General features: G+C 41.2%; 1 protein-coding gene and 1 long non-coding RNA gene across 2 annotated transcripts; one reads left to right on the top strand and one right to left on the bottom strand.

Annotated features, from left to right (window-relative positions):
* Positions 1–1,721: 1,721 nt before the first annotated feature.
* On the bottom strand, positions 1,722–5,505 carry ZNF639 (zinc finger protein 639). The gene is made up of 5 exons (XM_075506928.1): positions 5,367–5,505; positions 4,891–4,969; positions 4,217–4,324; positions 3,234–3,371; positions 1,722–2,957 (listed from the first exon to the last, which is right to left on the bottom strand). The coding sequence occupies exons 2-5, from the start codon at positions 4,946–4,948 to the stop codon at positions 1,810–1,812; spliced, it is 1,452 nt and encodes a 483-aa protein (XP_075363043.1). The 5' UTR covers positions 4,949–4,969; positions 5,367–5,505; the 3' UTR covers positions 1,722–1,809.
* An 898-nt stretch (positions 5,506–6,403) lies between these two features.
* On the top strand, positions 6,404–10,148 carry LOC142412168 (uncharacterized). The gene is made up of 3 exons (XR_012776422.1): positions 6,404–6,534; positions 6,991–7,178; positions 10,011–10,148. It is a non-coding gene; the product is annotated as an uncharacterized LOC142412168 (long non-coding RNA).
* Positions 10,149–11,158: the final 1,010 nt, after the last annotated feature.

The raw sequence follows: 11,158 nt of genomic DNA, 5'->3' as shown, positions 1-11,158 counted from the left end.
CAAGAGCAGGGTTTTAAGAGAAACAGCGTTCCCCCCTCTCAGCTATACCCATATGAACAAAATTAACTTTCCATATATAAAAAAATTCTTATCAGTGCTTTGTTAACTATATTATTGCTACCATTTTAAGCCAGCCAGGATGAATGTGTTCAAAATAGGAAATTAGCAATTCTACCACAGACGCTGTCATTCTCTATACAAGGGACTAGTAAAATACAGTCAGGACACCATCAGGTTGCCCTTTTCAATGACTACACAGAAGATTTAGTAGTAAATCAGGATTTCAAAAGGACGAAAAGGGTCTTGCCTCCTACAAAGAAATATACACTAACTGGTTCATAGCAGACTTTCCAGAAATACTTCTCTAGAAATTAGAACTTCCATAAACTGACTAAATTCAGCCAATTTTTATCCTTACCTTTAAAAATGAAATGCAAAGACCCTTGCATGCCTTTGAAGCTGGTAACACCAAACCTCACTGATCCAAGAAATGTTTTATACATTAATTATATCTATACAAAGCTTGCATTAGACAATCTTACATTACAAATTTACAATCAATGCAGAAAGAAATGTAAACTCCACCACTAATTTATGGGTAATTTCACCCTGATAACTAGCACAATCTAAATGACCTCACCCTTATTTCTATCTGTCCAAGTATCCACTCAGAAATACAGTTACAGAATGAATTGTAAAAGTTCACTTCTAATGATTATAATGGCAGGACAGCACTATCTAATCTGAACAGATGTGTGAAATCATTTGAAAGTGCTTAAATAATTTTTTTTTACTATACCAGTGTTTTAAGCCAGTATATAGAAGTTTAAAATTTCCAGAATTAAAATAACTGTCCTCATATTATTAGTGGTGGAAAGCTAATTATAAATATACAGAATTATAATAACATAAACTAATAGAGGCTTGCTCTAAATGAGGTTGGTGACATACATCATTTCAGTGAGAGCTAAATTAGGATTTTACATACGAAAATCACACTCTTTGTACATTCTCAGCTGGATCAGGTTGCAAATTCCCTTACTATTACTCCATAAAACATGACCCAATCTACACACAAGCAATATGTGTCTACTTGGTGCATTAAAAGATAGGAATTAAAGGAGACAAAAAATCATGTGGGAGGTTTGCAGTAAATGTGTGGAAGAGCGGGTTGTTGGATAGTCCCACAGACAGGGGTTGAAACTAAACACTGAACAAGTGAACAATAAGGTCGGACAGGTACCCCAAGAGAAAAACAGGACAATTTTAAAATCTGATCAAGAGTATGAGGTGGGAAATGCAGGCTGGTATGTGAATTTGGAGACGTCCATGCCTGGGAATTTTTGGAACACCCTTATCTTTGGCAGGCTGGTGCAATTTGCTAAACATCAGCACAATGACCTGCTGCCACAGAGGGTAACATGAGCTGGATATGCAGTTAAGATCAGTATGGCATTCCTTCAGCATGGAACTAGATGTTGGCTTTCTTTGTCCCTTTTTAAACTCGAGAGAGCTGCCCTTGTACATTAGATGTGAAAGTGCGGGATGACCATCAGAACTTCCATTACAACATGCAACTACTCCCACTGTCCCTCCCCCCAAAATCTGGTCCGTCACACTGTAAAGTGATTATTCCTACTGAAACCCTTAGGTAAGGAAATTCACAACACACCAAGTTGTTATACATGCTTTGCTGATATAAAAACATTAGAATTGCATAATTGCTGTTAAAATTGTATTTAATACCACATTTTAGTGACTGGAAATTAATTCCAATTCTAACAAATTGATTACAGGGAAATAAAGTAATCAAGCTGTCTCATGTATCTGAAGATGACTTAAAAGATCTTTTTCATTTCCAAACCTCATTAAACAATCGGTACATTTATGAGGCAAGTCTGCTGAATGCCTGAAATCCAAATGAGTTTTAAGGTCTTCAATCTGTCCTGTTGAATATTCACAGTACTGACACAAATAAATCCCTTCAGATAAATGAGAGCTTAAATGCTTGCAATATTCCAACATACCTGAAAAGCCCTTCCCACAGTCATCACAAACATGAGGGAATATTTTGGTGTGTTCAATTGCTACGTGCCTGTTGACATTTGTATGCAGCCTGCTCCTAAAGCCACACACTTGGCATACAAAGAAGTTTTTGCACTTGTCAAAACTGATTTTGTTTATGAGACTGTACTGTCCGCGCTCCTTGTTATTATAGCTGTCGCTTAACTCTATCAGTCGACACGCATGTTCATTCACCACATGGCTATGGAGATCTTCTGGATCATTTGTTTCATGCTCACAGAACTGACACAAATACTGCTCGTCACAGCTGTGTTCCTGGAAGTGCAGGTACAACTCGCTGCTTGAGGAGAACTGCATATCGCACTGCTCACACCAATACAGGTGGTCATTGAAGTGAGTGTCTGCTATGTGCTGACTCAGATTCTCAAATATCACTGTTTTGTAATCACAATATTTACAGATGTATGGATCCTCCTCATGTAGTTTTACATGTTCAATGAGCTGCACTTTGCTGGAGAAGCTTTCTTTACAAACTTTACAGACATGAGTGTCTGTACATGTCTTATGCTTCAGGATCATGTGCTGCTTTAAATCAGAAAAGTACTTGCTATTAAAGTCACAGAGCTCACACTTGTATAAGCCACTGCTGTTGGCTCTCAGCAAAGGCCATTTCTGTTGAGCTGTGATATTCAAAGCCTGGTTCTTTTCAAAGATTTTACAGGTTTCCAGAGGGATTTCCTCTAGGTCCTCAGCTTCTAGCTTCTCAGGTGACACAGTTTGTGTTTCTATATCGTGAACTTCTACAGCATTCACTTCTGTTGTAGAAATTTCTACAGTTTGAATATCTAGAGGTTTCTCCTCTTCTGTAGGGCTGTCACTGAATATAGGTGAATCACATAAGTCTCTGCACATTCCATTATTAGTGCCTTTATCTGCAGGAGGAAATAGATAAAAGCAAAAGGTTAAAAAAACTCTGCAAAACACCTGGGTCCATATTTTAACTTCTCAGTTAGTTGTAGCAGCTTACAAATGCAAAAAGCAGTTCTTTTTCCCCAGCCAGACTATGTATTATGTTTAACTAATAAATAAATAATGTAAATTACAAATCCTTCGCCTCTTCTGTCAAAGCAAAAAAGTTACATAAAAAGCCAGCAGCCATGCTCTCCAGCTTCCCAGCACCTAAGCTGCAAATACACATTGACCTTTACCTTTATCCTTCTTTTTAGGGTCTGTATAGTGCAACCCCACAACGTTTGAATGTGACCCACTCCACTGAGAAGTCCCAGCATGCACTGGACTCCCATCATCATCTGTGTCTAGGCTATGCACAGGACTGTGGAATCTACCTGCAAAAATAAAAGGAGGATTTTCTTGTCACCATTTGTCTATACTAGCATCATCATGATTCTCTAACTATAGATCTTATTTACTATTTACTTATTCTAGTTGCATAAATTTATCTTTATATACTAATCACATCATAACCTGCATTGAAGAAAGTAACAATAAATACCTCAGAAATTATTTCCATACATACAGAAGACAACAAAAGAATTCAAAAGGTCGCAACTCTGTCTTTAGAATTTCAGCAAAAAATAGTAAATTAATTATACTGGAAAAAACTTAAAATCCTTAAATAAAACTTTACATTTGAAAGACACAATTAAAAAAAATTTCTTAACTATTTCTGGATATCACACTTTAAAATAGAATACTTTATAAGTCTTCAGGAGACTTGCTGGCTAATTTATTAGAGTGAAAAGAAAAATAAATATAATAAAAATCCATCCTCACATTTGCTCTGCTAAACTTTACATCCATTAGTGGATGTATAAAAAGGCGTTTTGTTTTCCATAAGTACAGTTCAATGCAATTGCTGGTAAATTCCATCTGAACTCTTATCGATTATTTACATCAGCTTTACATTACCTAGCTAGTGGATATTTAGATAAGTCTAATTGTCATTAGAAATGCTGTAAAATTGAAGGATCTTTTTGTTGTCATTGTTTCTACTTTGAAAACTGTATTTCAATTACAATGATTAAACAACCTTCCCCAGTCTAAGGCATATCAGATCACAATGATGCTCAGAAGTCACCCCCCACGTGTTGTAGTCTATTTACTTCTGTGAATAGGAGCATGATACACTTAGTAAAGAATTGCAGAACAAGACACCAAAATGTACTCTTACCTCTGTTTTCAGAAAACTTTATATCTGGCTGTTTCATAGAACAGACGCTGTAACAGTGGTCAGAAAAAATCCCACTGTTGTCTATGTATTTGGTTGCACCTGAAGAATCTAAAAAAAAAAAAAAAAAGTTTTTAAAGTAACACATTGATGTAGCTACGTATGTATTTCATGTTCACCAAAATTCTCCTCACCAGCTGCATTTTTACTTCTTGTGTTGTGAGAATTCTGTGCTGGCCTGATAACATTCCTGTTGTGATTTAAAACTTTCAGCTGCTCTCCTGATGTGTGGAGTATCAGATACAGTCGTTATCAAACTCTGCTCCCACTGAAGACAGTGATAGGAACACAGTTTGCTCAGTGCTGAACACCCATCCCAACTTTTACAAAATTCCTCCCCTTGTGTGTTAGTAGAATCATCTTCATTTTGTACCTTGAGCAAGTTTCCTCATTTACAGGGAGTACAGAACAAAACCGTTCGGAGGCACTGACTGAAAGCAACTTAACAATGGAGCACACAGAGTGGGTACTCAATACATTTGGACCAAGATTTCTTATCCTACCCTTTACGTTACTGATTTTCCATGTATTAGCACATGTGGTCCCTTCTCATAAAGTAATTATTCTGAGAAAAAATAAACTTACTAAAGTGTATATAACTCAAGCTCTAGACTGACCTGAATATCGAGAAGGATGTAGAGTCTTCCTTTTCCTCTTTTTAGGATGTTCATTCATTTTGAATAGTCTAAATTAATTCTAAAGTGAAAACAATCAAGAATTAGACTTGTTTGTATCTAGTTTATCTTTCATAACTTTATGAAACAATACAAACATTTTGAAAACCTACACATTAAACACAAGAGGATTTTTCCTACTCCCCTTTCTTGCCCCTCAGCCCATTTTGTTACAGTTAAGAACACATTAAATGCACACAAGTACTGAAGTCTAGTTTCATATTCCTGCCCTGGAACAAAAGAACATTCACCATAAAGACAGACAGGTCAGGACTCTAGGCACTCAAGTACCCAGTGTAACCTACAAGGCAGTTCTCCAGCACCCCGTTGCTTTTTGTCAGAGACCAGATATTCTGAGGCAGAGTCCTTCAGATAAAGTTTTAATGCTGAAAATACTAAAAAAAGTCATGCTCTCTTACCAAAAATCCTAGACTCTTCAGTATCAGCAAGCAGAGCAGCTAAGAAGCTGATAGCTGTACAGCTTCCAAATGTGGCGAATACATCAGCTCGAGAAGATTTTCATCTATGGAGTGATAGCATTTTGAAACACTTTAAAACCTGAGCACAAAATAAAAAAAAACCAGAATCAGATACACAAGTATTACAAAGAATGAAGCTATGGAAACTGAAGCTAGAAAACAACATAAAAAGTTGATGTTAATTTTGGCTTAGAGTATAAAAATTAATAAGGTAGATGCATTAGCATATTTGTTTTCCTTTTGCCCCAAGTGCTTTCGCTGCAGTTGGCAGCTCCTGACAACAGAAAAATAGATGGAGACAACACCAAAAATACTTGAGCTATATATTGGCCCAAATAGTTTTGAAGAAGGAGGGGCTGCAAACATGGAATCTGATGTGGTTGACCATAACACTAGACCACTTATGGGCCCAGGATCTTCTAAAGCCAAGGCCATCCACCAGAGGTGAACGCAGGAAAAAAAGGCCCCTCATCGAGTAAATGCTATTCTCGTGGGATGAAATAATTTATCTGAATTAGAATTTTAAGGGGAGAAAACATGGAAAAAACATTTTTTTAACATTGTGTAACAGCCTAGACGTATCAAATACCCTCATCGCTTTTTCTGATTGCGAGGGAGGACCCACGTTATACTGAGATAGCAAGTTTTACCCCAGGTAACGTGGCTCAATCTGTTCCCCATGGACCGGCCCAGGGGACAGTAACGCCTGTTATTCCTCTCCAGCGGCTTTCCCCAGCACATCTTTCCCAGCTGCTCGGCAGGGTTACAGGAAAGGCTCACAAACGCCCTGAGAATCGAGATCCCCGGCCCCCCGGAGCCCCTCGCCGAGCCGGCCGCGGCCTGCGCTGAGGCCGGAGCCGGGGGCCGCAGCGGGAAACGGCGGGCGGGAGCGCGGCAAACGCGGCGCTCCGCCCCCCTACCCCGGAGGCAGCGGCGGGGAGGCCGCGGGCGGCGGCGAGGCGCGGAGCCGGGGGCAGGGGCGAGGCCGCGGCCACGCTCCGGCGGCGGCGGGGAGAGGGCCCAGCCGGGAGCCGCCACCGGGAGCGCCGCAGGCCCGGCCCCGCCTCAGCGCGGGGCGGGACGCGCGGGCCCCAGGGCGCTGCGGACCGTGAGTCATTTCTCTCTCCCTGCGCGGGGGACGAGGGGCGGCGGGTGCGGGTTCGCGCTTCAAATGGCGTCGGGGCGAGGGGTAAGATGGGGGCGGGTGCGGGGCCACGCTCAGTGGCGCGCGAGCCGCGCCCGGCGGGGTAAAAGGCGGGAGGGAGGCGGGCGCCGGCGGAGCCACGGGGCTCCCCGGGGCGGCGGGCGACGCCGGCGGCCGCTCCCCTCCCGCCTCGCCGCCGGGACTCACCTTCCGCTCCGCGCCCAGCGACGGGACGGGCGCCTCCGGACGCGGCGCTCCCCGCGGGGGAAGGGGCGGGGCGGGGCGGGCGCCGCCGCCGACATGGCGCCCCCTGGTGGCCACGCCGCTGCGGCCGGGCGGGCGCCTGCTGACCCCCGCTCGTCGCCATAGGAACGGCGGGGGGGGGCAGAATAAAACTTAAATTTATCCTTTATTTCGTAGACGATACTGTCATCCCACCGCTGCAAACCAAGTGCTGAGAGAAGTTCACCAGCACACTGTCATACACAGGCTTTGTCCAGGGCTTGTAAAGCATCTGGCAGCCTGTGATCTCATTTTAGAGAGGGCAGGCGGGTGCCATCACCATACCCAACGTTCGTATTTTACACAGGAGAGCGCTTGATGTCAAAGTGAGAACCTCATAAAACACAAATTTACTTTTTGTATCAACATAGAAGCAGCTGTCTAGGAGAATCAATGCAAAATAAGTGTTAGCAAATTAAAATAAGCAACTTTCCCCTTTTCAAAGTTTTCCAAATTTATAAATCACAAAATAATTCCCCTTTTTGCTCACTTCATCTTCACTTTATTTTTACGCCACAGTAAAGAGTAATAAGTTATATTTCCCCACAAAGCAGAATATTTCAAACAGCATCTTATTATTTTGAAAAATAAGTAATTTATTTTGAAGACACAAGGGAGACCATTACAGTCACTTAATTTGATGACTTAAAACAGATCATGGAGTTTTACCAAGCATTTCATTCATTGAGCTATTCTGCTCTGTCTTAGCCTGAAGTTACCTATTTTAAGATCAAGCTTTCAATTAGCAGAGAATCCATAACATCCCTGATGTTGTTGCTCCAGTGATTAGTAAGAAAAACTTTACCCTGCTTCTGGCCTCAGTGTTATTCATTAGCTGAAAGTTGAAACTGGACTTACTCTGTTTATAAAATCCTACCTTTAGCCTTTGTCTTCCAAGTTGGAAACATGGCTTTAGGGTGATGTGATTTGGTTAGAGCCACGTAGCAATAGCTTCATCCTGTGATCACACAGAAGTTTTGCTGGTGAGCAGCATGAATATAAGCAAAGGTATCCTTTTGAAGACACGCTGCTGAGCCCTCAGAAATTAAATAAGTGTGGTGTATCTATTATCTCCTGAGCTGAATTACCAATCAAACAAGATCCTGGCATCCCAGTTCAGTTTATTCTCTGCTGTTTATTCCAGCCATAGGAGCTGAGGTTCTCCAGGACAGCTTGTGTTAAAGTTCTCATAAATTGGCTATAACCACACAAATGGGTAGATGCCCACATATTTCTCCCTCTATTCACCAAAAAGTTTTCCATGTAAATATTAAAAAAAAAAAAAGGCACTTTTCCCAGTTCCCAGCGGAGGGCAGTAATGGGAACTTACAAGCTGTAATTTGCCAAAGGAAGAAGGAAAAAAAAAACCCAAACCAAACCCTTTCCTTTGAATTCAGCCCTGCTCAGTGAGACAGAATGAGGATAACCAAGTCACTTCCACATAAAGCACAACACATCTTCTGTACCTTTTGGTTGGTTTCTTCTCCACACAAAGCAGCACAGCCCAACACCACCTATGTCAGATAAAAAGACAAGACTTTGAGTGAAAGAAAAACATCTGAGGAGGATCCCCTTTGAAGCCACAGATCCAGTTCAAAGTCATGGGCATCAGTGCCATCAATGCTGTAGACAAAGATCTAAATGAGTCTCATTTTCTAAACCTCCACGTGGCTTGGGATGCTCAGACACCTCTGGGTCAGGTTTTAATCACTCAGAACCCATTCCAACTGGAAATACAGAAAAGCCCATGTGAAAGTCACCACATTGTTTAAATGGGCCACACAGATGATGCTCATTTCAATTAGCAGGGATGTATCCCTACCAAAATAAGAAGAATGGAGTAAACCCTTTCTTCAATGAAAGCAGTAAGTGTAGCTCATGATAATCACCTTTGCTGAAGGTAGATTCATTAGTGTTTAAAAGGACATATAGGAGGTTATCTGAGGTATCCCATCTAGCATTAGTTTTCCTGCTTTTTTGTTACATGGGTTCAGATTTTGGATCAAGTCTTTCCGATGCAGGTTGGAAACCAGACTGATTTCCGAGCCTAAAATCAGGAGGGCTCATTGAGATTCCTGTGCTAAAGCAAATTGCCCACATTGCAAACCATTCTTCTGTTTCACCAGCATTATTTTGCAAGTTTTCCATAATTTTTTTTATGCTTTAGGGATCAAGACTTAGAACTACCACAAAATCACACCATGGTAATGGCAGTAAAGTCTAAAATTTGCATTTGAACAAGAACTGATGATCCCCTTTCCCTGAACCATCCTGTGCGTTTAAAACAAGGTAGTAACCACTCCTAACCATTTCATAGTTACTAGAAAGGGTAAGACTCACCTTATGCTGCAATAAACAGAAGTTTTATCTGCTAGTTCAGGTTACTGAGCTAGCTACTTCAAAATCACTAGCCATACTTTGATTCACGCTCTCCAGACTAAAGCTCAGCTTGAGCTTCAAAGTAAGTGTAAGGATAATGATGTCCACCTTTTATTACGGAGTTCAAATCCACCTGCTGGAATGTAGCCCTCTTCAAAGCTAGGCAGTGGTGATCTGAAACAGAACTGACCAGTGTACAAAGTTTAAAGCTTACTGGGGACAAAGATGTGTAGAAGTGACCTGATTAAAATCCCTGACACTTCCCTCATCCCTCCAAAAAAGTGAAATTCTCAGCAAGAGAGCTCAAATCCCTCCCACGATAACAGTTTGTTAGCAACCAAAGTCCAAAGTGACCAACATGTCCACAGAAGCAATTCCATTGCAGCCCCATGCTCTTGTACTTGCCCATGAGTAATTTCCCAAATATGTTTCTCACTCTTTCAAAACTAGTATTGGATACAAAAATACAACCTAGTTTGTTTGTTATTTAAAAATAGAGTTTTGGTAATGAAAGCATGAAGAATATTTTTCAAAACCAAAACAGATTGATTTAGCAGGGGCTTTAAAACCATCCAGCTGAAAGACTTCAGTAACATCTGTTCTCTTATAACAACTTTTACAGCCCACATCTAAAATAAGTTACTTATTTTGAGGATCAACATGTACAAGAATGAATGCCACGTGCATCTAGGATTTGCCATCCATAAATAATGGGAATTCTATTTCTGCCCCCCCCCCCCCTTAACTGATGTACACAATTTCTATCTCCTTTCTTCCAGCCTTTTTCGAAAGCAGAGCTGCAACACCAAATCACACCTCCAAGACTGAAGATTCCTTAAATTCTCACTTCAGAATTCACAAGTGTACCAACCATATTATTTTAATTTAGTTGTTAGTATATACATTAACACTCAAAAGTGTGATAAAAACCAAAAGTAGGTTTTTTTAATAAACAGCATGTGATACAGACCGCGAAGATAAATAAAAAGCAGACTTTTTACAGCTTCCCATGAACATGAACTACAATAAGTATCATAGGCCAGACTTTTGTTACTTGAGTAGCACAGCAGAAGGGGAAAAAGTTTGGTGGTTTTTTTTTTTTTTTTTTTTTTTTTTTTAAGTACTGCAAGACTATTCTCAGTATGACAATACATGCATCTTGCTGCATCTTAAATACTTTTTTGGCCCATTATTACCAAAAATGTCTTGCTTTCTAACTACTTTACCACAGGACCTTTATTACAGAATGACATACACATGGCAACATTCCCCCCACCCCCCAGTAGTGGTTATTTCAAAGATAATTGTCTCATTTTTAACAGATATTTCAAGCACTGGTGGGTGTTTATACTCTCCTTTTGATGCAGACACGTAACTGCTACTAGCCTCAACAAAGTAACATACAAGCATCAAGAGATTACACCCTCCTGGGCTCTATTTATCCAAAATGCCAACAGAATCCTGGGCTGCCTTAGGAAGAGCATTGCCAGCAGGTCGAGGGAGGTGAGCCTTCATCCTGCCCCTCTGCTCAGCACTGGTGAGGCCACACCTGGAGTGCTGGGTCCAGTGCTGGGCTCCCCAGTATGAGCCAGACATGGACATACTGGAACAGGTCCAGCAAAGGGCCATGAAGATGATGAAGGGATAGGAGGGGAGGCTGAGAGAGCTTGGATTGCTTAGCCTGGTGAAGAGAAAGCTCAAGGGGCATCTTGTCAATGTATATAAATACTTGATGGAAAGGAGTAAAGAAGACAGGCAAGGCTTTTCTCAGTGCTGCCCACTGAAAGGACATTAGCCAATGAAACAGAAGAAATTTCATATAAACATTAAGAAAAAACTTGTACTGTGGACTCGTCTTTCTTGGACAGGCTCTAAACCCAACTGGACGATGTCCTGGGCAACCTGCTCTAGCTGACCCTGCTTCAAA

The sequence above is a fragment of the Mycteria americana genome, chromosome 7 (assembly GCF_035582795.1).
Source record: "Mycteria americana isolate JAX WOST 10 ecotype Jacksonville Zoo and Gardens chromosome 7, USCA_MyAme_1.0, whole genome shotgun sequence".
NCBI classification, from domain to species: domain Eukaryota; kingdom Metazoa; phylum Chordata; class Aves; order Ciconiiformes; family Ciconiidae; genus Mycteria; species Mycteria americana.
The sequence above is the reverse complement of the archived record's forward strand: the minus strand, read 5'-3'. Positions and strand labels throughout refer to the sequence as shown.